This window comes from Cryptococcus depauperatus, chromosome 3 (assembly GCF_001720195.1).
Source record: "Cryptococcus depauperatus CBS 7841 chromosome 3, complete sequence".
NCBI classification, from domain to species: Eukaryota; Fungi; Basidiomycota; class Tremellomycetes; order Tremellales; family Cryptococcaceae; genus Cryptococcus; species Cryptococcus depauperatus.
This window is the reverse complement of record NC_089470.1, coordinates 1,297,380-1,323,786: the sequence shown is the minus strand read 5'-3', so window position 1 is coordinate 1,323,786 and position 26,407 is coordinate 1,297,380. Positions and strand designations below refer to the sequence as shown.

Sequence of the window (26,407 nt, the reverse complement as noted above, 5' to 3'; positions counted from 1 at the left end):
TGACTCTTCTTTACCAGAAGACACTGTACCAACCACCGAAACAAGCTACGCCTACCACGGCAATGACCCTCGCAATTCATACCTCGCATCGGAGATGGCCATGGTGCAAGCCATTATGCCCTCTTCAGATGAACCGCAAAATGTGAAGGAAGCCCTTAACAGTCCAAATTCGAACGAGTGGAAAACGGCCATGGACGCAGAGTTGACCAATATAGAGGATAGAGGAACCTGGGAAGAAACGGCGTTACCTGATGACCGCAAAGCAGTGGGATGTCGCTGGGTTTTCAAAACTAAAACAGACGCTGAAGGAAATGTGATCAAGTACAAAGCCAGACTAGTCGCCCAAGGTTTTTCACAACAACCTGGAGTCGATTATGAAGAAACGTGGGCACCAGTAGGCAGGATTGCGTCCCTACGACTCATAGCCACAACTGCAGCAACGTACGATTTTGAGATAGTTCAAGCAGACGTTGAATCAGCCTACCTTAGCGGAACCATAGATCGAACCATTTTTATGCAAGCACCAAAAGGTTATACATTCAAAAACAAAAACGCAAACACCCTGCTTCTCCGCAAGCCATTGTATGGACTGAAGCAATCAGGAAATTGTTGGTGGAAGAAGCTAGGTGCAAAACTTGCTGATATAGGATTTGTCCGTTGTGAAAACGACTGGGGATTGTATACCCTCAAAAAGGACAACCAAATTATCGCGCGTCTCTTAGTTTATGTTGATGATCTGGTGATTGCTGCAAAATCGATGGACATCGCCGATAGAGTCTTAGACTCAATCTCTGGAGAATGGAAAATTAGTCGCCTCGGTCAAATCAGTCATATTTTGGGTATCAAAGTAACTAGGAACAGATCCTCTCGTCAATTATACCTGTCACAGACGGCGTACATTGATTCTCTAACCCAGCGTTTCCCCGAACATACTTCGACCATTGCGAAGCACACTCCTATCACGCCTGGTAAACCTACAGATGAAGACGATCAAACTCCAGCTCCTCTCACTCCTTACCAAGAATTGGTTGGATGTCTCCTATGGTTAGCAGGGACGACAAGACCAGATATTGCGTATTCGGCCTCTTTCTTCTCTCGGTTTGTAGCAGCACCTACAGAAGCCCATTGGCGAAATGCATTCAAAGTGATCTCTTACCTCTCTCACACCAGAGATTTATCTTTAACTCTAGGGGGGAAGGAGAAAGACTTAAAGATGTTTGTAGACGCAGATTGGGCTGGCTGCGAGAAAACAAGAAGGTCAACAACTGGATATATTGCTTACCTGTGTGGCTCGCCAATCAATTGGTGTTCAAGAAGGCAACAGACTACGGCTGCTTCCACAATGGAAGCCGAGTACATAGCCGGGGCTGAAGCAACTAAAGATGTAATCTGGCTTCGCAGTCTACTGCAAGAACTGGGAAAAACTCAGAACTCGCCGACTACAATCTATATCGATAATCAGGCCGCTATTAGATTAGCTGGAAACCCCTCTACGCATACTCGATCAAAACACATTGATATCAAGCATCATATCATCAGAGAGCGTGCTGAGATGGGAGATATTGAGCTTCGTTATATTGAGACAGAAAAGCAAAGAGCAGATGTGTTCACTAAACCTCTTCCTGGTCCTCAACAAGCAGTAGCCCTCAAAGCATTACGTCTAGCCAGCGTACCAGTTAAGGGGAGTGTCAGAAGCAGATAGGCTTGCGGAGTAACTGGCACGCCTAACCGGATGCCACGTAGTATAGTTCCATAAACGTTCATGTTTATACTTTACCTTTCCATGTACTAAGTGCTGTAACGGAGTCAAATCCTTGACACAATTGACCCAAGTCCAAAACCAGAGCAGAACCAAATAAAGCAAAAGAACATTCTGAATGACTGGTTTCGAAAGCGGCAATCGCCACTATTACGTTTAATGTGATGTTTGGACGCAATGAGAGTAGGAGTTGGGATGGGTAGCGGAACGGTTTCCAACACAAAATGAAAGATCTACGGTCATAAGTATGTTGCTACATGTGGTTCTGAGTTGGTAGAGACTTACTGTCTAGTTGCAGCAACCCAAGGGTGTGCAGATAGGCAAGAGAGGGTACTCGGGAAATAGCTTAGAGTATTGTTTATTACTCTGTCAACGATTTGATTAGTTAGATCAGCCGTGAGCGTTAGGTGATTAATGGTATGGGTGAGTTCTGTTTGCGTTGCCTTGTTGGGCATTTAGTATGTAAATGAATAATTCCAGGCTCATCGCTGAACGTTATGATGGGATTATCTGCAAGTGAGGCATTCTACCGGGAGCGATTCTTGCGTTGCTATCACCACTTGTATAGTTGACCAGACAGAGACCTGACTCCCAAGCCGAGGCGACGATGCCAGCCTCTGCAATGCTGGCTTAAGGATTAGTAATATTCATTGGAGTATAGGTTGATGTTGATATCGCTATTGCAGATGAACACTCAGCCTATAAATATGGTCTAGCTTGATGACAATTTATCTTGGAAATTATAAAGTGAAATGACAAAAGTGCCTAGAGACTTATTCGCCACGTGGATTATTTCTTCCTTTTTTTGTCTATTTCTCCGAGTCGCTATCTTTGTTCATGGTAATAGACAATTTCTTCGTTACCGAATATAAAAGTATATCAAATTAGCAATGCCTGTTCCATGGGAGGTAGGTAGTGAACTGACCACATGGTACGAGTGGAAGAACTGACAAAGCGGAGTATAGGCTCTTATTCCTTGTGGTATGTTTCTTTTTCTGACATGAGTGACGCCTGCGGCTTGCAACTCGCTGGAGAGAGTTATATCGCGAACAGGCATGAAGACTATGGAGTTGGATAGGATGGTGCTTACATGTCTTGTCAATTTTTAGGCCTGTTGGTTGCCATGTTTGGCGTCACTGGAAACCTCTTTTCAGCTGCTAAGTTCATGACCAACGATGGTAAAGTAGGTCTACTCCTTGACTTTTATTGTCTTTACAAGTATATGGGTTTTCAAAGTTTGGCTGACCTGAGGGTTTTTTCTATAGCCGCCAAGATACGGCATTGATCCTTGGGACGAAATGATGATGTCTAGGGATAAACGGTTAACAGGATCTCATCGTGGACAGAGTGCAAGTATTTCTTTCCAATTGGTCAAGCATCACTGACCGCTTGCACATTTTTGTTTTGTGTCTGAATTATCAACGACTACTCATAACCTGTATTTCATCTGTCAATTCCCGTCCTTTCATAGACAAATCCCATCGCACCGAAAGAGTTTAATACCAATTCTGTTTGGCAAACGGAAAAGATACACTAAAGCGAGCGGGTTGTGGATCAATTCAAGACAACTAGACGACTCATGCTCCATAGCAAGAAGATGCATCCCAATCGTATTGGACTCAATAAGATTGTCATCATTGGGTTGAATGTAGACGATGAACGCATAGGTTAATGTACTTGAACGAGGCGGTACGACCAAAACCCATCAGCGCAGTGTTGTAAATATCTTTCAAAGGTTTTAGTTCGTACCCGGAATATCAATTGAGAGACCTCGAGGAGTTGAGTGGCAACGTAATCTACGGTCATCGCGGAGTAAGCTCTGTATCCTCGCCAAGCGACCTCATTTTTCAGAAGATTGGGTTGACTTGTCAATCCAATGTGTACAGCTGTCGGGCTCTACATTTTACAGCATTCAATCACAATACGTGTTGCGGTGAACAAGTCTGGTGACATCGAGTATTTTTAAGGATTGACTCCGCAACATACTCCACATTCATGCTTGCTAGCGCAACTGGAGTGTAACCGCCTAGGCATCAATACCCATCACAGCGTCTTTGCCCTCTCCCTCCACACGCAACCTTTCCAAACCTGCAGCAATTTCTTCTAAATGTTTTTCTTCTCTTCTCATCACCGCTTTTCTGGCTCCCCCTTCTTCTTTAAAGTTAAGATATGTCAAGTTGTTGGGTATACTTTGAGCAGCAGGTGGAGGTAACAAAGAATGCGAAGCGAATCGGCCGAGACGTGGAGGAGATGAAAGACAGATGAATTCAGTTTGAAGGGGGAGACGTGCTTGTGCTAATTTGAGGGCTATGTGTAGAAGGAAAACGATAAGAAACAGTGATGTGAGGAACGTCAAAAGGAGATTGAAAAAATACACTTACCAGCTTTAGCAATCTCTTCTCTGATATCTCCTCCTCCAACCTCCATGATGACCTTACCCGGCTTAACTCTACAGCTCCAATACTCAAAGTTTCCTTTGCCTTTACCCATTCGCTGCTCGTTGCCCTTCACACAAACCGGAATGTCAGGAAAGACACGTAAATAAAATTGGGCTCCTTTAATAGGCTTGATCTTGCGTCGGACAGCAGCTTGACATGATGCCAATTGAGCAGCAGAAATGCGAACAGAAGAGCACGCTCGAAGACCGAATGTGCCATGATGAAGAGTTGTACCTTTGAGAGAACCCCCCTAGGAAAATGATTGAATATCAGATATTGTTTCATGACGAGTTGCAAGTAAACAGACAATTGGTATTTGAGTCTGGGATTTGTCAGTTTCATCGGATAATAAGGCTTTGGACGCAAGCTCACCCCGGGAGCGCCTTTTGCAGCTTTTTTATACTTTGTTCTCCGAGGTGCCAATTGGCCTTTAAACCTAACCTGTTGCAACCCTACAGATGGGGCGATAAACTGTGGCAGCTGTCGCGTTGGCGAAGTCAAAGTTATTGATAATGACAGGCCTCGTAAGTTGATCATGTTTAGCGACAAAAGTTGAAAGGTAAATGTATATTCTGAAATTTCCTCAAAAGTAACAATGAAAGAGAAGAGTTGAACAGATACCACAACGCAAACGCCGAGATTTTCCGACGTCTTTCTTTCTTTCTCTCTGCACTCCTATTTCCCGTATCTTGTCTTTTGCTTTTTGCATTCTCTTCTTTTAGACTCAAAATGTCCTACACTATTGCAGGCCGTGTGATTAAGGTAAATATGCCGATTTCTCTATTATTTGAACGAAGTTGACACCTTATAGAACGAATACATGTAGGTTCAAGCTATACAGAGATGAATTACTAGGGAACTAGGGATAGACACTGATTGTCAATTTTCTTTGCCAAATTTTCCGCCTTCTGTCGCCTCCAACCTCTGAAAAAATCGCAACGACTCTGTATCTATTCATTCGCTGTAGTGTGCTTGGTACCATCGCCTCTACAATTGGCATTGTTGTCGCTGCTTCCGGTGGTTCCGACAAGTCTGCTTCTTCCAAGCCTGTGCCTGTCTCAGAGGACAAGACTATCTCTGGACAAACCCCTGAGGAAGAAGATTTGTGAGTTTGAATTTGATCTCAAAGCACCGCAATAGAAGATGTAGTAGCTGTTTTTTTTGTGTCCTGCGAAGGAAGGCAAGGGGTCGAGACTGGCACAGAGTCAGACGAGTCAAGCATAGGAACGGCTGAGGGGAGATAGTGACAGAAAAAGAAATATTGCTAATTTAATGGTAGCATTCGACAATTCGTTGCTGAGGCTGAAAAGTCTGAAAAGTCTCATTAGATACGAAAACGATAGAATGAAAAGCGAAGGGTGGCAGAGCAATATGCATCTTTGCAATTGAGGATCAAACTTCTCGTCTCTTCTTCCACGGCCCATTGCAGAAAAGGATACACTATAGACTCATCTGTTTAAAGAAGCTGATAACCTTCGCCTTATTAGCATATTACTCGCTTGAATAAACCCTTTAAGCCGTATGAACGTTCTCTTTTGGCCCTTCCGTGGCCTTTGGCGCACCCAAGAAACCAAGCAAAGAACCCTTCATTTCGGCAAGTTGACGCTGCTTATCCTCTTCAATCATCCTGATCAAAGATTCAAGTTGGTAACATTAGCAAAAAGTACAGCTCGCATAGAAACATTCAAAAGACGCGCACTTTTTGAACTCATCAGCATGCTCGGCCCAGTACTTTTGCTCTTCCTTATATATGTGCTGAGCCTGAGCACGCTTTTGCTCAAGATATGTCATCGGCTGATTCGGCCGAATGGATCCAGGCTATGTACCATTGAATGTTCATCAGCAAAATTATTTCTTCTACTCTTAATGATTTAATTAATGAGACTCACTGCAGCCACGCTGCCGAACAAGCCACTCAAAAATCCACTTCCTGCCCCTGTCACGCTCGTGGGATGTGATTTTTCCCATTCCTCGATAGCTTTTTGTTTAGCTTCGGCTTCCTTTTTGGCGTATTCAATGGGTATATCTTTACCTGCATAGGCTTGAAGAATGGGTCGAACGTCGGCAGGAGCAAAAATGCCGATTGCTAGGATAAGAAATGGATATAACTCAGCAATTTACACAGCAGTTATGATAAGGAAGAAAGAGGAACACCTACATTCCAGGAAGGGAATCATGTCAATTAACCCCTTGTCACCAGACCTACCATCCCATGGCTTGATAACAATTCCATTCTCAGGTTGCAGCGCCACATGCTCAGCATTTGTGTCGAGAACAACAACCTTTCTGGGATCACGGTTCAAATAAGTCAAGTCTTTGACAACTTTACCATTGACATAACGAGTAGATTCACGGAAAAGTCGATAAGGCATGAAGGCTTGGTATGGGTCAATCTTTTCGACAACAGGGGCGGCAGTCTATACATCGGACATAACAAGCAAAGTATAATTAGCCATAGAGTGGAGACCTAGAGGTAATAAACAGTGAAAGACTTACGTAGAGAGGTTGACTGGTAAAAAGGACAATTTCGTAGAATTGAGAAAGATAGCCAAGGAAATAATCAACACCGGGTCGTTTGGCCGTCCTCCACCCGTGTACCCTCTGTACAAGAGAAAATAAATGTTTGAAAATATATCACAAACCGAGACTTACATCCCATGAAGAATGCACAAGTAAACCTTCAAGGTCAATGACTAGAGTATAAGGACGTTGATGAGGAGGTGGGAGAGGGTCAGGGAGTAGAGTTTTGAATGCAGGCTTGTTGAAGATCTGAAACGTCCACTCATCAGACCTCAAATGGAACAAAGACAAGCTCGTGTTAAAACACATACGTCGAACAATTCAGACATGTTGGTTTTCACCGTCGTAAACATGTTTCCACCATTTGCTTCGCCCGCTTTCTCACCACCCATAGCAAGAACAGCTCCCACGCCACCTACAAGCAACGCTCCATATCCAAACCTGATCCACATCTTCCTCTGTTTGTCTATAGAGGAGACATATTCCTTCCTACCCGCTCCAGTTCTCCGTCGCTGCTCTCCTTCGCCTCCTTCATTGGCAGTTTTAGGCTCTGCAATAGCATTCTGAGCATTGAGTTCAGGGTTGATATCAAGAGAAGGCAGTTTGGAGTAGTCTGGAACCGAGTCCATAATTGTTTCCGATTGCTCAGAGAGATTAGAAGTTTTCGGCGAGCTAGAAACATGAGCGGAGGAAGGAGAAGATGGCTGAGGGGGCTCAAAAGGTGTGCTAGTCGTACCAGCAGGTTCTTCGGTACCTTCAGCCGGAGATGACCTCAATGACTCTAGATGAGTGCTCTCTGCAGGGGTGGTAGATGTGGGTTCGAATTTTTCGGGAGAATCTATCTCTTCTGGAACAGTTGGGGGTCTTTCTGCAGGAGAAGGTTGTCCTGGTGAAGAAGGATTCGAAGAGCGGATGCGGATGAAGCGAGCCGAGGACGGAAGATGATATGAGATATCGCGATAAGACTGGGAAGAGATACGGCGGTATGTCTGACGCAACATTCTGGATGATGTGTCGTATGCAAAGGTTGACGTGAGAAGGAATAATGAAGAAGAGATGTCAGAACCTAGCCAAGATAAGAGGAGATTGAAAAGATGACAGAAAGGCGAAGACGGAGATTGTGAATGTCCGTGGGATCGAATGTCACGTGATAATTTTACTATGATATAAATCTACTATGGCTTGTAAATTGTTTGATATGGAAAGCAATTTTGTATTTATTTTTGAAACCTTTAATCTCTCATACCGCAACCATGGGCAAAGACGGGAAAATGCCAACTCTTTCTGATTTTGGCAGTTTGAGCAGAGACTATTCTCGAGACGAGCATCCACCCACAAACAAGCCCAACCACCAATGATCTTGGTTATCAATAACTTGAATATATCCAGTTATGGACTATGATGGTTCTTTTGTCAACTTCGATGGTCTATATATAGCCAGAAATATTACTGACAGTATTGGATGTGCTTATGGATAATTTGTGGGATAGCCAACGACATCATATATGGATATCTTCGCCATGAAGGTGCAGCAAGGCATCAAAAGTTTCACAGATTACCACTCAAGAGCAGGTTGTTAGTTGGCCGAGCAGTTTCGAGCGGTGGATTTGGTCAAACTTGAAGCTCTATTACAGATGTAGTCTTAGGACTAACAGATTTGAACCAATCTCATGAGTTCTGATCAACCGTGGAGTTTGGAAAGCGTCTGATCAAGCTCTGTCGAAAGTGCTCAGTCGCAACATCGGCGTAGGTCGGCTTCATGAACACGATATTGGCATGATTGACTCTTTGCTTCAGGGAGTGGCTAAGGTTAAAGTCATTCGTGTTGAGTAACTCTATCTTGAAAAAAAATTACACAACGGGAAATAATCCAAAATCAACAAGCAGACACATAGCCATACAAATGATGAATTCTTGAGGTTCCTCAAACACAACACTCCAAGGCTAATATGTGATTATCAAGCAAGCCATCCAACAAAACTATCACTGTCGCACCTGACAAGTCTTGCAACTGTACAGCCTGCAAGCTGCGTTCTTTCTCATCCTTCCTGGAAAAATAACTTAAAGATCCTACCAATTTAACGAATGTTATGATATAAACGTTAACCAAATGCGGAGATTCAATGCAAGCTAAACGTGATCAATGACCAAGGCATGGAAAGATGCAATTATACGATAGCATAGTAGCATCCTATGCATTATAAAAATCACACATCGATCAAGCGTTTCTACCAACACAAACTCATTAAAAGTTCGATTTTTTGGAAACGACAAATCTCCCAAAGCAATCAATTCAACTAAGACAATGTCTCCAATCAAGGTTTATTTGCAGACCCAACTGCCTGCACCTCTTTGTCGGGGATAAAGAACCACCAGACGAGCTGCAACATTCTCAAACCAGCCAGAACCCCACAGACTCCTGCCATACTGGAGGCATCCAGAATAGCCCTAGACACGAAAGCACCTACGAATACTGCCAGACCTCCAGCAATACGAATATCACGAGATGGAGTATATTTAAAAGCACATAGTAGAGGGTCGTTGAAAATTTCAACCCAGGTGGTGGTCAAGACAACTGTAGTGTTCATCGGAGATGCGATACGCTGAACCAAGTCAGGCTGAGAGTTGCATTATACCAGTCACACACGCACCTTGCCAACGATTCCCTGGATACCCATTGTCGCTGACAAAAAGGCCAGAGCCGCCATGCCCAGAGGAGTTTTCCATGATGGATCACCTCGATGTCTAGATGGACATGAGCGTAAGTTTACGACACCAATACCTTACTCGGCGAAGCCTGATTCTTTGGAATAATGGGCTGCCAATGCTGCTGCCATGACGAGTAGAGCCTGAACAAAGGTGGCAGATACAAGCCAAGTTCTCTTTCTCGCTCCTGACCAATCTCCAAATCGTCCTAAACTCGCGCCGATCCAAAAACTCAACAAGCTTGTCAAAGCTTGTTGATCAGGCTTTTGAAATCCATATGTTTTCTCTCCAGCCGGCGCAAAAGTCCTCGCGATGGCCAATCCAAGCTGCGCGACGTTTCCTGTCTGGAAGCCACACCATATGAAGCACGCAGTGAAGGAAGGTGAAGCGGTGAAGCCTGTCAAGAAACAAGCATAGATGGAGATAAAGTTGGTGGATCTGGGAGCGTCAATTTCAGTCGTAAAGTAACTCAACAAGCGATGGTGGAGTGAATCGTGAGCTGGGCTGAGAGTACGGGAGGACGAAGGAAGAGATTCTTGAGCCATCGCGATGGGTTGTAGATTGATAGTGTCTGTTTACGTGGCTGCCCAGATTAATGGCTCCCAAGATCTGGAATGTTTGAGTTGGTAAGGGTTTGGCGATAAGTTTTAAAAGTATAGAGAGATGAAAACAACGAAATGGATTAACTTTTTTTATTTATTAATTTTTATATTAATTAATTTATTTCGAGTAATTAATTAACTGGTGATTTGACCAGTGTTTTTGTACTTTGAAAATATTTTCGAGACCTTCTCATCATATCTATACAACACAACGTGTCACGCTTGTCGGACTTGAGAACATGTGAATTGTCAGAGATTACCGCTGGCGACTTTGACAACAGTATAGTCATGCATTGAACCATCGAACGGCCGTCCACATTGGGCCTTTTGAACGTCAAAAATCCAACTATCAAAACATATACCCAACTTGTCTGATATTCTACCCTAGAGATCTCGGTCAGCCAGAAACATCATGTAGTGGACAAGGCAGACGGTGGAATCCTGGGCATGACAGCATAGAATCAACCAAATCCAAGCCAATTACAGATTGTCCAGATCCTCATTCCTAGCAAAACGATTCATGATACAAAAGCCTAAAGACATACAACCCTTCCACGCCAACGATGACTGACCTGTATACAATCCACCCACGCCAAGCGAAAGACCCAGCTCGAGACATCCATGAATCGTGAAAGTCATTCCATCATAACCCTTATCTTATCATAATCTAATCATTCTCATCAACCTCCACATCATGACGTCATGCCGACCTCTCCGCCCAGAACGAACGTTGCTCATCGCGGCCTCAGCAAGCATTCCCTAGAGAGAGATGTCAAATATTTGATCCGGTCATATAGGTTACATAAGGAAAGATATAAACGGGATAGAAATTTCTAGTGAGATGGATTATGTGTTATGATATTAGGCGTGCCAGTTATCCACGCGCCTATCCATCCTTAATAACGCTTTACTCATGCAAGACCCAAGAAACAACGGCCAAATAAAAACCCGCCTTCGTTATCTATATCACGTGATCAGATCCTGCCAAGAAGCGTCATTTATCTGTCCTGACGGCGATTGCCGAACCGGCAAAAGGGAAAAAGATAAAAATTATCATGATCCTCATCTTGGCTACAACTTGGCATCGTTTACAAGCGGAAAGTTACGGTATATAGAGAGACAGAGATAAAAAAACGTACTTCCATCTGACCATGAATCCACCCAAGCCCAGTAAAAAGTCGTTTGACCGAGCGGATACTGACAAAACGGCAGTGACCCAATCACTCCCGTTCCAACCGCACACTGTTCACTCTGAAAAGGTGCTGGAAGCGCTGGGGAGCGACTGTACACGAGGGCTCACCGAAGATGAGGTTTCCAAGCGGCTCAGCCAATACGGGCCGAACCGTTTACGGCCTCCGAAACGTCCCAGCGTACTCAAGATTATCGCCCGGCAGATTGGCAATGCCATGACACTCATCCTCGGTGAGTAGCGAGACGTCGACCTGACTGACCTGGTGCAGTCGCTGCGATGGCGGTCTCGTTTGGCACCACTGACTGGATCAGCGGGGGAGTCATCGCTGCCCTTGTCATTCTCAACGTCTCTGTCGGCGCATTCACGGAATGGCAAGCGGAAAAGGTGAGCGAGTTGCGACTCTCCATGACTGATCTTGCGTAGACCGTTGCTAGCCTCGAGTCGGTGGCTGCTCCGCAAGCCACTGTTATCCGAACTCGCAACGGTTCTCATGAAGCCGTTACCACGACCATTGCCGTTGAAGATGTTGTGCCAGGTGACATTGTGTTGCTCCAGAATGGTGACATTGTCCCTGCCGATGGTCGTATTATCCAAGGCCACATCAGCAACCTCGAAGCGGATGAGGCGTTTCTCACTGGAGAAAGTCTTCCTGTGACAAAACAGGCTGAGTCTGTCCACGAACAAGACTGTCCTGTTGGGTAAGTAGCATTCAGACTCCAGCGCTGACTCTCTCAGCGACCGCCTGTCGATGGCCTTTTCTGGGTCGCAAATCACCAAGGGCCGGGCCCGTATAGCTGTCACCTCGACTGGGATGGCCACTGAGATGGGTAAAATCGCCCAAGCGCTCGAATCCAAAGCCACAAACGACCGGCACGGCTTCCGAGCTCTTTGGTGGAAGATCAAGGTGCTCCTCGGCGTCGTTGAAACGACTCCGCTACAGATAAAGTAAGTTCCCACTGTCCAGTCCCAACTGACATCAGACTCAACAAACTTGCCTATTTCCTGCTTGCCTGCGCATGTGTCCTTGCTGTCATTGTCGTCGCTTCCACTGGCTTTCGACACGTCCCGCTCTCCATTGCGACCTATGCCGTCGCTACTGCTGTCTCCATTCTTCCTGCCTCTCTCATCGCCGTCGTGAGTCTCACCCTTGCGAGAGCTTCCACCGATCTCGCTTCCCGACATGCCTTGGTGCGACGGATGGATGCGATTGAAGCGCTTGCTGGGGTTGAAAACGTCTGTTCCGATAAGGTGAGTCTCTACCCGATACTTTTGCTAACCTCTCAGACCGGCACGCTCACGGTCGGACGGATGGTTGTATCCAAATGTTGGGTGCCGACTGTCGACTGGCGTCCGAACGAAGCCTCCCCCCTTGACACTCGTCGTGGCCAAACGTACCGTTTTGAAACAGGATCTGATCCGTTCTATCCCCGTGGCCAAATCCTCGCCGAGTCTGACGCTTCAGAGGAGGAGGAGGAGGAAGAGGTTGTCCATGAAGACGAGCTCGAACACCAACTCCGCCAATTTGCTCTATGCGCCTCTCTCTGCAACCAGGCCACGCTCTCTCGTCCGACGACCGAAGACGGTGTATGGGAGGCCAATGGTGACTTTACCGAGATTGCCCTCCAGGTGGCTGCTCATAAACTGGGTTACGGGAAGCCGCTCCTCATTCACCCTCCCAAGTCCTCCCGCCCGTCCGTCTCTGGCCGTTCCGGCCACGACACCCGCCACGGCGTCCACGGCTACTACCAGCAACTTATCGAACATCCGTTTGACTCTACAATCAAGCGGATGTCTGTCGCCTACCTCTTCCACGCCCCCGACGCATCCCAACCCACTCACATCCTCTGCCTCCTCAAGGGCGCTGTCGAGCGCGTCCTCGAACGCTGCAGTCATGTCCAGGACGAGCCGTTGACCCCCCAATATGAAGCCGACATTCTCTCCCACGTCGAGACGCTCGCCGCCCAGGGCCTCCGAGTCCTCGCCCTCGGTAGCAAGCGGCTCCCCGCAGACGCCCCCGACGCATCTGACGCAGTCCGAGCGACGCCGCGGGAAGAGTTTGAATCGGAGTTCCACTTTGTCGGCCTCGCCGGCATCTACGACCCACCGAGGGGAGAATCACCCGGGGCCGTCGCTGATTGTCTCCGGGCGGGTATCACGCCAAGGATGCTGACGGGTGACCATCCGGCGACGGCGACGGCGATTGCGCTCAAAATTGGTATACTCGATAAGAACTTTGGAAATGCGGCCGTCATGACGGGGCAGCAGTTTGACGCGTTGAGTGAGAAGGAAATTGACGCGCTGCCAGAGTTGCCTCTCGTCGTCGCGCGGTGTGCCCCCGAAACCAAGGTGGGTGAGTGCGATAGACATAGCTGACAATGAATAGGTTAGGATGGTCGACGCGATTCACCGCAGGCACCAGACGACAGTCATGACAGGGGACGGCGTCAATGACTCGCCAGCACTGAAACGGGCAGACGTCGGAGTTGGTATGGGCACCGGGTCAGACGTCGCAAAGCAGTCGTCCCGTATCGTCCTCAGCGACGACAACTTTAGTACAATCGTGAGAGCCATCCGTAAAGGTCGCTCTGTGTTTAAGAATCTAGCAAAGTTTCTCCTCGTACGTATAGATGTATGGGAAGGCGCTAAGTGAATAGTACCTGCTGTCGGGCAATCTGGCAGAGATTATCGTGCTTCTGATAGGTCTTGCGTTTGAGGACGAAAATGGCCAGGCAGTGTTCCCATTGTCGCCCGTCGCTGCGCTCTGGATGTGAGTGGGAGAGGTTAGAAGCTGGCTGACAGTTAGTAACACGCTTGCGGCAGGTCCACCCGCATTAGCACTGGGCCTTGAACCGACAGCAGTGGATGCAATGGACCAGGCGCCAGAAGCTTTCCATCAGATATTCACAGGAGAATTCTACCTCGATTTGGTGTTTTACGGCTTCTTGATTGGGTCACTCAGCTTGGTCAACTTTGTCATCGTTCTTTGGGGTTACTTTCCGGTGAGCTGGGTTGGCGACGGTAGAATCGCTGACGATGAGTAGGGTAACCTCGGTCAGTACTGCAACGAAGGCGACAGTACGATATGCGAGCCAGTATTCCAAGCCCGTGGAACTTGCTTCGCAACGTTGGTGATCATCCTCATGATTCATGCGATAGAGTGCAAACACTTTAGCAAGGGGATTGGACAGATCGACTGGATGGATAACAAGGTGTTGCTGTGGTGTGTCGTCGTGTTGAGCTTATCAACGGTGAGTAAGGCTAGACGGTAACGACTGACAGGGTAGTTTCCGATAGTCTATATCCCACGGATCAATGACAGTGTCTTCCTCATAGGCGGTTTGAAATGGGAATGGGGTATCACGTTTGGGATGATTGCGGTGTATTTGGCCTGTACCGAGTTGTACAAATGGGTCAAGAGGGTTTATAGGCGTCGGCAGGCTCCTGCGAGTGTGAGGGGTGATAAGACGCTGAGAATGGAGAATACGATTATGTCGCAGGTGTAGGCGATGCTATACATTAGTGGTCAGGCTGCGAGTAGTGGTTTGTATTTATTTTGCTTGATGAAAGATATGAAGTAAAAGCGAAAAGTGAAAAGTAATATAAATACTCATATTAAGATTACGTAATCTGAAATGTTGGCAGGATGGAATATGATGACTTTTCAACTGTAAGACTACAATATCTTTGCTAGACTCTGCTCTGTGAATTCCTCCAATCTTTATCAACAAAAGGCAAGAGTCTGTGGGCAAAGTTAACCTGCAATGGATACGGGTATGCGGAACAGAGATGGGTGGATGGGTTGGAGGATGGAAAAGGTGGTTCTATGAAAACGAGACTACAAAGAGACAAGTCCTTGGGATAGCAAAAGGTTGGCCACAGCGGACTATCGGATTCCAAGTATCTGCTGAAATCGACAGTAGTTGTCACTGCAGATACAGATCGATAGCTAACGCTTGATCGTATGGTTAACTTTTCGCAGGCACCAGCGCAACTGAAAGCTGCGCTGGCATTTGCGCTGAGCTCGCTGAAAACCTCAGACGTTCAAAATGATGGTTATGAGAATGCTTACGCAAATAATCCTGACGAGTGCTGATTCATCCTGACAAAGATTGTATCTGACCCATGAACGCAAGACAGGCTGGGTGGCCACCATTTCAGTTCGACTTTGTCATTACTGACGTGGATGGGTTTGGATGTTGCTAAGTTTGAAGCTGTATAATGATCTAAGCACATACGATGCGTCAACTGTCACTTTCCTGTGTTGCTGTTCCCGACAAAAGACTCGACCCAAGTCAAACTGCAACCACGATAGACCCTGCAGTCTTGATTGTCTCATAGACAAGGAAGATTCAAGCGACCCCAACTCGAAAACGACGAAGACTGGCTCTGGCGAGTAGAGGAATATCCAAGAACAAGTGAAGCAAGGCAAACGAGAATGAGCAATTGTTATCCAAAATATCCATCACAAGGGCTGCAAAATGCCATCATCTATTAAACCATGTACAAATGTTCTTGGGAATGCTATCTTTTGCCGAAATGTTGACCACAACATTCACACATGCTATGTAAACGCCATGGAATGGATTTTTCACATGCAGTTGTATGTAACTCTCTACTCAAGGTCCACAGTCAGTCAAAAAACATGTTTATGGTGTATTGAACGATACCTAAACTTTTCAGAACCGAGATGAAGTGCAAACTGCCGCAGGCGATGAGTTGGATAATTGGGGTAAAGCATTGTATGTTGCCTGATACCTTGGCACTGAAACATTATCTGATGTTCTAGCAGGTTTGGCGGTAGATTTGGTAGAGCCATTGAACAGATGTGGGCAGCTAATAACCTCAGTGTTGTAGATGGTCATTTTGTAAAGGTTGACAGCAAAGACACTAAAGCGGTCAAACTCGCTGGCGAGTATGATCTTACCTATGTTACTGGCCAAATTGCGATTAGAAAGAGCATTCCTTCAAATGATGATACTTGCAGTGAGTTTCGATAGGAACCAGGATCATTGGGAATATACGACTAATACTAGGACAGAGAATTGAATTTTTACATCCCGTCGCAGTCCTGTTTTGGTCTTAACCAACGGTAGGCCAGACAAGGCTCTCAAGGCTAACAAACATCATTTTGTTCAAGTATTACAAGATACTAACAAGCCAGTAATATATCAATATGATTTGGGACAGATCTGTGATAATCTTGTGGTACAGCTAGGACTTGGAATGCGAAAGGCTTCTTCACCATCTCACCGTTGATGTTCTGTATGATATAAGTGAACAGTGGCTTGACCTGAAAGTAAATTGTAACTTGGTGTCACGAAAACACTTGCACAAATGTACAAATATTTGAATTGAGTCGCAAGTAATGAATTGGTAGGATGACAAATCAATCATCTAATTTTCTGAATAATGGATGACTGTTCATAGTGTTTGTCAACATACTTTTGAAGTCACAATTTGTACGTATTGGCAACAACATCTTTGCCATGTGATGCCGATACGTCGCAAACATCATCAGCCAAGTAACTGATCTGAAGGAACTTGGAATGTTAAGAGTTATTTAGGCAAAAGTTACATGATTTCATTAATACAAGATTTTCACCTATCATAAGAACCCATTTAAGCTGTTTGTGCTTCTGCCTCTTTTGTCTCTACATCCTTAATTTGTCCTTCCTCATTCTTGCTTATACCCCCCTCTTGCACGTCTTGTTCTTGGTCACAATTCCGAGCATCTCCTTCCCATTCTGCCAGGAGATCCAAAATCTCCTGACTCAGTTCCCCTCCTTCCTGTCCTGCTGGTTTTCCGAAAATAGCATCTAGATCAAAAGGCTGTGTCACTTGATCTCCATTGCCATTCATATTAGTTGATTGGGAATAAGGCAAGTGATGATCCATCGACAAAAGGAATGCATCAAGATCAAAATCATCCAAGTTGGCCGACACCGACGGAGGTTCGGAATCTTTCATTTCTGAACCAATCGACATAGGCGGATTGCTGGATGGCAAGTGAACAGAAGATGATTGGGAGTGTCCGTATTTTATACCATTTGCTCTATTGATTGCAGGAGTAGCAACCGACATTGTGGAGCTTGTTGGCGTTGGTTGGTCACTCATGATGGTGCGTGGGGAAAATCCAAACACTTCTGATGCCAACTCAGAATGCTGTCCTCCGCCAGCTTTCGTATTTGCTCGTGTGGCCATTCTCGGACTGGGTGCAACACCTTTTCTCTTTTTTCGTGGACTTTCGCCTAGCTTGTTTGAACCAGTAGGAGTAAGAGGAGGCGGAGGGAAGGTCTGATGCTGACGAGAATTATATGATGATTGAGATCGAGGAGATGAATGGTGACGTGGTGACGAACGGAGGTTTGATGCTGGACCGTCTAGCTCGGGAACCTGAGGTTTTCTTCTGATCGAATCTGTGTGTGGGCTTCTACTATTGGAGGCAAGTTTATTGCCATTAGTCCCATTGATGGCAGACTTCGGACTCCACAGCTCAGGAGGGCGCATCTTTTTATGTTCGTTAAAGTAAACGCCACAATCTACCTTCTTTTTCAGTATGTTTTCAGTTTATTTGCCTTAAAACGTACCATCGCAAACCTTTCTCGGCGATCCGTCCTTGACCTTTCTGACCCGCCAGCAGGTACTGGTCATTGTTCCACAATTGAAACATCCTCCTGGAACAGATTGAGCAGATTTTCCGCTCTCTTGTCCTTTTCCTTGACTTTGAGATAGACCATGCTGTACTTGAGCATGCGATTGGATTGACGCATTATGTCTCCTGGGAGGCTGAACTGTTCGAGACGCATTCACTTGAGAGACTGAAGGTGTAGGGGTAGTAGGCTCAGGTGGTGAATCTCCATTCTCTTCTCTATCTTTCGTTCTCCCTTTACCATCTTCTTCACTGTTCTTGGATTGCCCCGTTCCAACATTGATTCCGGCTATACTCCTCAGCTGCATTAAAGCTCCACTGTTACTGGGTACTGCTTTCAAGAGGTTTCTAAGGACAGGGTTAGAAGCAAGATGTCGAGCAAGTTCGGGAGACATAAGTCCATCAGCACGGAGTAGAGCATGAAGATGTTTTCTAGAGGGCGTGGAGGGTGGCGGAGATTTGGTTTTGGAGAGAGTTGGAGGAGTGACTTGTCTTTGATGAGTGATTGCGACTGGTAAAGGCCCAGAATTCTCATTCCGAGTAAGGTGGGAAGGATGACCTTGCAGCTGAGGCGGCGGAGGAGGCGGTAATGTTTGATGGGTAGACGATGGTCGAGAAGGCGGGTAACTAGAAGAGTTTCCGACCAAAGAAGAACGGGATATTGACGTGGAAGACGAAGGACGATTGCCTATGGCTGATGAAGGACGGGAACTGCTGGGCTGGCTTTGATTCGTAATTCTTGCTATCGAAACTCCTGCAGGATCTGGCCCCGTATCAGAGCCACGTGAAACATGTCTGGCAGCTTCCATCTGTTGGACCAAGGTTGAACCTTGCCGTTGCCCTAATGGAACCTGTCTTTCTATATTCGGCTGACTAAATCTTTGCCCTGCGGGGGAACTCAGTATTCCCACAGCCATTCCCTCTGTGCCCAGACGAGGGCTCTCCGCCGTTCCAACACCTCTCTGTAAAGACTCTTCAAATTCTCGCCGACCCTTGAACTCAGTTTTGCCTTCAGGATTGACTTGGCGCAAACAAACCGATACTTCCAAACCCCAGCCTTTACCGTCTTGCTCGTCACCCTGTGAGCTATTTGCTGCGGCCACCAATGCTTCTAGGCCACCCTCGGGAGCAGATTGCGTAGAAGAGAATTCGTACTCTCTCACCAGTGTCCCCTTGATTGTCGTGCTTCCCGGTGAAGGTTCCGATAGGACCCAGGAGAGAAATCCTCGACCGGTCCATGAAGATCGACTGTCAGACTGCGTAAAGGCTCGCGGCGCTGGCTGACACTGTGATGGGTTGAGATTATAGACTGAAAAATCGAGATCTGACTGGTTTGGAATACATTCAGGGCTATTTTGACAGGTCATTAGTACACCAAGTGGATCAATATATACGACTGCATGTGGGCGAAATGACAAACCTAGCGAAACAAATGGCCCTTGCTATAGCCTTCAGCAAACAACTACCCAGTATTATATCTTTAGAGTATCCATTGCCGCTATCTTGCTGATTGGATTTCAAATGCACATAGACATCTTGTGGTGAGCCGAGGACAGTCACGTAAGAATGAGGAGATGAATCGATGCTGTATAGTACTTTAACTGTGTAGGCGTGTAAGCTCTGATTCTACCTTGATACTAAAATCTTGCTCACTCGGGAGGGAGTGAATCTTGCCTGGAGATGGAGCCATTATCCTTTTTGAAGAAAAGAAGAAGTGGTTGCTGGAGAAGTAAAAGAAATAGAAAAACAATCACAAACAATGGTGCCAAACAAGACCATATTATGTCCGGACATATGTCCGCTCTCAACCTCCACTTATTGGTCAACACTCTTTTTCTCTTCATGGTTTAATGTTTAATCTTGAATTTAGAAAATAATGTGGATATCTATATATATCCACTATGCCATATCTTTCCCTTCAAACGCCAAGTTTTTCACATAACAACATCTCTTTCTCTCCATTCTTTGAAGACACCCTTGCTCTCGCTTCTGGCACAAACTTTTCGCTCATTGGTAATGGTCGAATCCACATTGTTAAAATGAGTGGCGAAGCACCGGGAGGAGTAGGTATTGAGAGGTTCTGGGACACTCAGGAAGGAGCATTTGATGTGGCCTGGAATGAAAGGCATGAGTGAGTCCTTTCTTGTGCCCGGTTTGCCTCTTTCGCTCTATGCTAGAGGCTTATTGACAAGGAAGAAACTGATAATGAACAAGGAACCAAGTGGCGGCTGCTCTAGGAAATGGTGCAGTCAAACTCTTTGACATGACTCTTAAAGTTAGTCTTTGCGGTCTGCCTTGCAGTAACTGTTTGCAAGCTAACTTGAGCAAACAGGATCTTCCAATACAAGCATGGCATGAGCATTCGGCAGAAGTATCCTCTATCGAATGGAACAACCTAGACAAAACGCTGTTCTGTACTTGCTCATGGGATCAGTCTATCAAGATTGTACGTCGCTCACTTTCTTCCATGCGAAGTCAATATAATTGGATATCAGTGGACACCCGACAGAACAACATCCGTCCTCACCATCCCTACCCTCGGTGGGCAACTACATTCCTGTCAATGGTCACCCAATTCCCCTTCTGTACTCGCTTTAGCTTCCTCTCAGGGGTTTATCCGCCTTTACGATACTCGTCATCCTCCGTCATCCTCTTCTCTATTAGAGATACGGCCCCAGAGAGGTGAAGTACTCTCTTGCGATTTCAACAAATACACTCCCAACCTTTTAGCATTTGCTACCAAAGACGGCTCAATTTGCACTGCTGATTTGCGCAATGTTATGCAAGACGAGCAAAGTATGCGAGGAATTGGAATGATTGGAAAAGGCAAGCTAGGGGCGAGAAAGGTTCGATGGGACCCTCATCTGGCCAATAGATTGGTCTCGGGAGGATATGACATGTCGGTCAGAGTGTAAGCACCACCTTCCAATGGGTACAAACTACAGTGAAAAATTGACAGAAAGCTAGATGGCAAAATGACCCACAGCCTTCACGTCAGATATACGCTCACGATGCACATACAGAATTCGTTTTAGGCGTTGAATGGGGATTGTTTGATCCTGGCCTGATTGCGAGTGCAGGGTGGGATGGGGCTTTACATTTGTATCGCCTCTGATCTTGATGGCGAATGTACGGCTTTAACTATGTTTGAGGACAATCACGGCCGTATAAAGAGAAACTTTGCAAGTTTTGCAATAGGATTCTCATAAATCAACGCACCCATAGCAACTACATCAACTCCTCCATCATACATCCACCCATCTCTTCTGACTTCAACTTGTCATTAGATATCCTTTTTTGCTCTCTTTTCCATCTCGCTCTCTTCCCTTTCCTCAACTCTTTTGGCATACTCCTGTCCAATCTGCATGCCCATCACGCCAATAGCCAATAGTCCAACGAGGGCATTGGCAGCTGCCAATACACGTACAGCTTCAGCGCGTTCGTTTTCAGTTGGCGGAGAAAGACGAGGATGAGGAGTGGGAAGAAGAGAATATGTGGCTGAAGTTGATGATTCGGGAACTGTGTGATGTGAGTGGATACAGCGAAAAAAAATAGAGTGAGGGATATGAACTCACGAAAAGTACGAAGAGAATTGATGTGAACAGTCAAGTACAAGATGATTGTAGCCATATGCATCGCTATGGCTCTTCATCAGTCTATACGATTCATACAATCCATTTTGAATTTGTAACGTAGCGTTCACACAGCCACAGTCAAGAGAGCAACTCACCGATACAACTTCCATCAAAAAACATTGCGCTCTCGTTCCATTTATGTAGTTTAACCAGCAGCATGATCAGCGGGAGACCTAATGCTCCATGGAATAATGCCTACAGATATCGCCAGGGAATGTCTCAATCAGCCATCTAACCCTATACGGAGTGCTTCAGAAACTCACCTTGACAGCAGCGGGAGCTTCCCACCACATCTCGTAGAATTTGTATGCATTCTCCAGCGCCTCAGCGGTCACTGGCATGTAGAGTAACGGAATGTCTACCTATCAAGCCATCAGCTACCAATAGCCAAGATCATGCCAGAATAGAAAGACTTTTCTTTTGAGTTCCCGCAGTCTTTTGCCATGCTGATAGAAGAGGAATAATGGCTTACAACTTGGCAAACAAAGACCATCCCGAGAATGAATGAACATGATCCAAGAACGACTGATTGCTGAAAGCCCATCCTATTATCGTATATATTGGAAACTCGAGGGTTTTTTTATTTAATAAAAGTGAAAATCAGGTAGATGGCAGGTGGAGGTTTCCCGATTCGGCAATAATTTCAGCTAATACCGAATCAAAATAGATTGCAACATGATATTATCGTTCAGTGCCAACGCATAGAATTCAGTTTATCTTCATGAAAAAGAAGGAAAAAGGAAAAAAATATCTGGAGACAAAAGCAATCCGACCAGAAGTACTTATAAAGAGTCGGCTGAAAGAGTGGGCAAAAGAGATTACCTAAAAGCCGGAAAAAGGTAAAGAATCAAAAGACCAGTCGTCTATCCAACACCCGCATTCAATCGTCAATCCAATCTCTAAACGCCAAATGAGGATGTCTAGTCGAAAAGGATCGAAAAGAGAGTTTGATAGAAGAGCTGATATGAGAATTTCTCTTTTGAATTTTCTTCCTTTTTTGTGCAGTCTTTTTTTAAGGATACGGGTAAAAAGTGTCAAAGCGAAGAGACATAAATGATCAATCTACTAATGAAGAATAAGAATCAGTGATAATAAAGGTGAATTGTTGCTGTGTAATGGAGACGTGTTGTGTTACCCTGAGTAGAATATTCACACATATACTTGGGTTTATATTCCTGGTCATTGCTTGCCATTAATTGTGCTAAGGAATAATCAGGATATCCCTTGCATACCAAAATACATCTTTATTTGACAAAAAGGGCATGAAAGAGCAATTAGAAGCACTTTCGGTGGACGATTGAAGGACCAGACTCGTCATATTCTGACTTGGCAACTACACAAAAAGTTAGCTGAATATACTTGATCAACACTTGGATACTTACTCCACATTTGCTGGAAGGTAGACAAAGAAGCAAGGATAGAACCACCGATCCAGACACTGTACTCTGTATAATGTGTCAGTCTCAGTAACGACACTCATCTTTTGCACTCACTTCGCTCAGGAGGAGAAACAATCTTGACCTTCATGGAAGAAGGAGCAAGGGCAGTAATCTCCTTTTGCATTCGATCGGCAATACCATTGTACATAGTAGTACCACCAGACATGACAATGTTGCCATAAAGGTCTTTCCTAATGTCCAAATCACACTTCATGATAGAATTGTAGGTAGTCTCGTGAATACCAGCAGATTCCAATCCAAGAAGAGAAGGCTGGAAGAGAGCTTCGGGACATCGGAATCGCTCGTTGCCAATGGTAATAACTTGGCCGTCAGGAAGCTCATAGGACTTTTCAAGCTGTGAAGACTGAGCGGCAGTCTGAAGTTCTTGTTCAAAGTCAAGGGCGACATAACAAAGCTTTTCCTTGATGTCACGGACAATTTCTCGCTCGGCAGAGGTGGTGAAGAGGTAACCACGCTCCATGAGAATCTTGACAAGATACTCAGTCAAGTCTCGACCGGCAAGGTCAATCCTCAAGATGGCGTGAGGAAGAGAGAAACCCTCATAAATGGGAACAGTGTGGGTGACACCATCGCCAGAGTCGAGAACAATACCAGTGGTTCGACCGGAAGCATAAAGAGACAAAACAGCCTGGATAGATACGTAAAATGCGGGGGCGTTAAAAGTTTCAAACATAATTTGGGTCATTTTTTCTCGGTTTTGCTTGGGATTGAGAGGGGCCTCCGTCAAAAGAACGGGGTGTTCCTCAGGGGCAACACGAAGCTCGTTGTAAAAAGTGTGGTGCCAAATTTTCTCCATGTCATCCCAGTTGGTGACAATACCATGTTCGATGGGATATTTGAGAGTCAAGATACCTCGTTTAGATTGTGCTTCATCACTGATGTGTGTGAGCGCAATTTTAAGTCGTGCCAATCGAGCTTACCCAACATAGGAATCCTTTTGGCCCATACCAACCATCACGCCTTGGTGTCGAGGACGACCAACGATAGAACTATTGTTATCAGCAAAAGCCATCGCTTGATTGATAAGCTTACGGGAAGACGGCGCGAGGAGCATCGTCGCCGGCGAAACCGGCCTTGCACATACCAGAACCATTGTCAATGACAAGAGCAGCGACCTCTTCTTCCCTATGTGATCGTCAGCAAGAGTCAGGCGAGGCGCAGATATTACCCACATGGACATGTTGGGCGACTTTTAGGACTCTAGAAACCAACAGTCAGCGGCAAGCCAAGGCAGAGGTCCGTGCACAAGAGACAAGACTGGCGGCACCACGCATTCATCATGGCCTATCCAGCCTTACAGCCCGCCCGGCGACTATGCGCACGAAAGCAATCGGGTATCGACACCAGATGCGCCTCCCTCTCGCGTTGTTTGGCAGATGCTGCTGGATGGCGTTGGCGATATTGTCGATTCAAGTCCATTAATTGCGTGGTTTTCGACATGCTACTCCACAACCTGTGCAAGTATTCACGTGGCTCCACCAAAGCCACCAAAAACATGCAAACCCATTCCTGCTATAGCAAATGTTCCAGCTTCAAGCGACTTACCTTGGAGTGGTGGATAAAATGAAAAATAGATAAGGAAACAAAATGAAAAGAAAAGAGAAAAAAAAACAAGATAAGAATGGATGGTGACGCTGGTTGGGGTGGATGAGCTGGCGCTGGATGTGGTCCCTGAGTTGTATCGGTGTCTGCGGAAGTATTCTTTGTGGCACTCTGGACGCGTGTCGTCACGTATTCCACATTTTGTATTTCAATATTTCTTTATACAATCATGCCGTTGGAATCTTGCATGATTATAGTGGACAACAGCGAGTATATGCGGTGAGCGCTGCCTTGTGACCTCTCTTATGGCTCTGACCTATACAGCAATGGAGACTATCCACCGACCAGGTTCCAAGCGCAGACAGAGGCGGTTCAGACAATCTTTCTAGCAAAGACAGATGTAAACCCAGAGAGTGCTGTTGGTTTGATGACAATGGCTGGAAAGTCTCCCTCACTTCTGGTTACTCCGACAAATAATCTGGGACATCTGTTGCATTCTTTGTCAAAAGTTCTTGTCTCATCTGTCCCACAGCTATCCACCGCCATATCCATTGCACAACTCGCTCTCAAGCATCGAGAAAACAAGAATCAGCGTCAACGTATCATTGTGTTTGTTGGATCGCCACTTGAAGAGAGCAAAGATGGCTTAGTGAAACTGGGGAAGAGGCTGAGAAAGAACAATGTTGGGGTGGATGTTGTCACCTTTGGACAAGAGGGAATGGGAAATGACGAAAAGCTCGGAGCACTGGTCGAAGCAGTTGGAGATGACTCACATCTGGTATCGGCTCCACCAGGAGAGCGATTCCTTGGGGATGTCATTGCTGCTTCTCCCATCTTGTTTGACGGGGAGCACCCTGTTGCGGGAGGCTCTGGCGAATTCGATGGTGAAGTTGATCCTAACCTTGATCCTGAACTTGCTATGGTGTGTCTGTGCGGGCTTTTTTGTCATCTGCTGATACGTTATAGGCCATCCGAATGTCTTTACAAGAAGCTCAAACTCAGTCGCAGCCCCAAACGCAGCCTGTTGATATCAATATTGGACCAAGTGTTACAACCCTTCCACCTTCCATCACACAACCTGTTTCGTCGCAAGAAGATGTTTTAATGGCTCCAGGCGATGAAAAGGATCCTTCTGAAAGTAAGCCCTCAGCTCAAGCAGCCTCCTCAAAGAATGATGCGGCCGGTGCAATCTCCTCAGATTCCAATCAAGCCACCAAGCCATTAAATCAGGTTGCATTATCTACGCAAGACAAAAAAAATGAGGAACTGGCTAAAACCCTTGCACTCGGAAGAGGCGAAGATGTGGAGATGGAGGACGAAGACGAAGAGGCTGCGATTGCAAGAGCTATTGCCATGAGTTTGGAAGGACAGGGCGAAGACAAAAAGGAGCCAAGTAAGTAGGGCAAGGTGAGAAGATTGGTTGTGGAACTGTATGCATTTCATCATTACACTTATGAGGATTTTTTTACTTATTGAGGACGTACTGCATTAATGTTCTCTCCTTCTCCTTCAGTCTTTTGATTGAATGCCGACCGCGAACGGAAATCGACCCATTCATCTACCATGTCATGCTTTTACATTATCGACATTACGAATGAGAATAATGGCTCTTCACTTTGCTCTTCCATGTGGCGCTGAATTGTCTGAGAAACGAAAATCACCTTCAGAATTTAGGAGTGCCTTGACCCAGCTTTAGGAAGGACCAGATCTGCGTTGCTTATTTATTGATCTTATAAGCTTTGCCATTTCACTTTGCTTCGCAGTAAAGTTATTTCAGCAATCAAGCAGAAGATTCATTGGCCTTTCTTTTTGCTCGCAGCCTATTTTTTAGACAAAGACGCTTTACAACTTCAAGTTACATTTAATTGATTCTCCAGATCACCTGTCTGCTGTAGGGTTTATTG

At 45.7% G+C, this 26,407-nt stretch overlaps 12 protein-coding genes across 12 annotated transcripts; 6 read left to right on the top strand and 6 right to left on the bottom strand.

The window, feature by feature from the left end:
- Positions 1–2,649: 2,649 nt before the first annotated feature.
- On the top strand, positions 2,650–3,296 carry L203_102782 (uncharacterized protein; the record flags this gene model as incomplete). The annotated part of the gene is made up of 5 exons (XM_066212202.1): positions 2,650–2,667; positions 2,725–2,740; positions 2,869–2,942; positions 3,025–3,108; positions 3,231–3,296. 5 exons carry the CDS (start codon positions 2,650–2,652, stop codon positions 3,294–3,296), a joined length of 258 nt encoding a protein of 85 aa, XP_066068299.1.
- A 489-nt stretch (positions 3,297–3,785) lies between these two features.
- Positions 3,786–4,734, bottom strand: L203_102781 (ribosomal protein L16; the record flags this gene model as incomplete). The annotated part of the gene is made up of 4 exons (XM_066212201.1): positions 3,786–4,066; positions 4,141–4,447; positions 4,505–4,519; positions 4,570–4,734. The coding sequence occupies 4 exons, from the start codon at positions 4,732–4,734 to the stop codon at positions 3,786–3,788; spliced, it is 768 nt and encodes a 255-aa protein (XP_066068298.1).
- A 192-nt stretch (positions 4,735–4,926) lies between these two features.
- On the top strand, positions 4,927–5,525 carry L203_102780 (uncharacterized protein; the record flags this gene model as incomplete). Its single annotated transcript, XM_066212200.1, has 4 exons — positions 4,927–4,959; positions 5,009–5,019; positions 5,165–5,302; positions 5,477–5,525. The coding sequence occupies 4 exons, from the start codon at positions 4,927–4,929 to the stop codon at positions 5,523–5,525; spliced, it is 231 nt and encodes a 76-aa protein (XP_066068297.1).
- A 184-nt stretch (positions 5,526–5,709) lies between these two features.
- On the bottom strand, positions 5,710–7,718 carry L203_102779 (uncharacterized protein; the record flags this gene model as incomplete). Its single annotated transcript, XM_066212199.1, has 7 exons — positions 5,710–5,824; positions 5,897–6,015; positions 6,087–6,283; positions 6,356–6,614; positions 6,694–6,798; positions 6,850–6,966; positions 7,029–7,718. 7 exons carry the CDS (start codon positions 7,716–7,718, stop codon positions 5,710–5,712), a joined length of 1,602 nt encoding a protein of 533 aa, XP_066068296.1.
- A 1,314-nt stretch (positions 7,719–9,032) lies between these two features.
- Positions 9,033–9,968, bottom strand: L203_102778 (uncharacterized protein; the record flags this gene model as incomplete). Its single annotated transcript, XM_066212198.1, has 3 exons — positions 9,033–9,320; positions 9,369–9,462; positions 9,505–9,968. The coding sequence occupies 3 exons, from the start codon at positions 9,966–9,968 to the stop codon at positions 9,033–9,035; spliced, it is 846 nt and encodes a 281-aa protein (XP_066068295.1).
- A 1,208-nt stretch (positions 9,969–11,176) lies between these two features.
- Positions 11,177–15,163, top strand: L203_102777 (uncharacterized protein; the record flags this gene model as incomplete). The annotated part of the gene is made up of 11 exons (XM_066212197.1): positions 11,177–11,447; positions 11,529–11,601; positions 11,652–11,915; positions 12,198–13,567; positions 13,653–13,834; positions 13,918–13,984; positions 14,038–14,216; positions 14,259–14,426; positions 14,502–14,716; positions 14,949–15,085; positions 15,138–15,163. The coding sequence occupies 11 exons, from the start codon at positions 11,177–11,179 to the stop codon at positions 15,161–15,163; spliced, it is 2,952 nt and encodes a 983-aa protein (XP_066068294.1).
- A 646-nt stretch (positions 15,164–15,809) lies between these two features.
- L203_102776 (uncharacterized protein) lies at positions 15,810–16,263 on the top strand (the record flags this gene model as incomplete). Its single annotated transcript, XM_066212196.1, has 4 exons — positions 15,810–15,845; positions 15,898–15,956; positions 16,007–16,200; positions 16,256–16,263. The coding sequence occupies 4 exons, from the start codon at positions 15,810–15,812 to the stop codon at positions 16,261–16,263; spliced, it is 297 nt and encodes a 98-aa protein (XP_066068293.1).
- Positions 16,264–16,836: 573 nt separating this feature from the next.
- L203_102775 (uncharacterized protein) lies at positions 16,837–19,556 on the bottom strand (the record flags this gene model as incomplete). Its single annotated transcript, XM_066212195.1, has 4 exons — positions 16,837–17,756; positions 17,805–19,216; positions 19,287–19,467; positions 19,520–19,556. The coding sequence occupies 4 exons, from the start codon at positions 19,554–19,556 to the stop codon at positions 16,837–16,839; spliced, it is 2,550 nt and encodes an 849-aa protein (XP_066068292.1).
- Positions 19,557–19,767: 211 nt separating this feature from the next.
- On the top strand, positions 19,768–20,981 carry L203_102774 (uncharacterized protein; the record flags this gene model as incomplete). The annotated part of the gene is made up of 5 exons (XM_066212194.1): positions 19,768–19,997; positions 20,081–20,141; positions 20,199–20,312; positions 20,362–20,777; positions 20,834–20,981. The coding sequence occupies 5 exons, from the start codon at positions 19,768–19,770 to the stop codon at positions 20,979–20,981; spliced, it is 969 nt and encodes a 322-aa protein (XP_066068291.1).
- Positions 20,982–21,149: 168 nt separating this feature from the next.
- L203_102773 (uncharacterized protein) lies at positions 21,150–22,045 on the bottom strand (the record flags this gene model as incomplete). Its single annotated transcript, XM_066212193.1, has 5 exons — positions 21,150–21,385; positions 21,442–21,504; positions 21,597–21,696; positions 21,765–21,863; positions 21,974–22,045. The coding sequence occupies 5 exons, from the start codon at positions 22,043–22,045 to the stop codon at positions 21,150–21,152; spliced, it is 570 nt and encodes a 189-aa protein (XP_066068290.1).
- Positions 22,046–22,775: 730 nt separating this feature from the next.
- L203_102772 (actin) lies at positions 22,776–24,141 on the bottom strand (the record flags this gene model as incomplete). Its single annotated transcript, XM_066212192.1, has 6 exons — positions 22,776–22,834; positions 22,884–22,946; positions 22,995–23,836; positions 23,882–23,950; positions 23,994–24,086; positions 24,134–24,141. 6 exons carry the CDS (start codon positions 24,139–24,141, stop codon positions 22,776–22,778), a joined length of 1,134 nt encoding a protein of 377 aa, XP_066068289.1.
- Positions 24,142–24,777: 636 nt separating this feature from the next.
- On the top strand, positions 24,778–25,904 carry L203_102771 (uncharacterized protein; the record flags this gene model as incomplete). The annotated part of the gene is made up of 3 exons (XM_066212191.1): positions 24,778–24,782; positions 24,828–25,425; positions 25,470–25,904. The coding sequence occupies 3 exons, from the start codon at positions 24,778–24,780 to the stop codon at positions 25,902–25,904; spliced, it is 1,038 nt and encodes a 345-aa protein (XP_066068288.1).
- Positions 25,905–26,407: the final 503 nt, after the last annotated feature.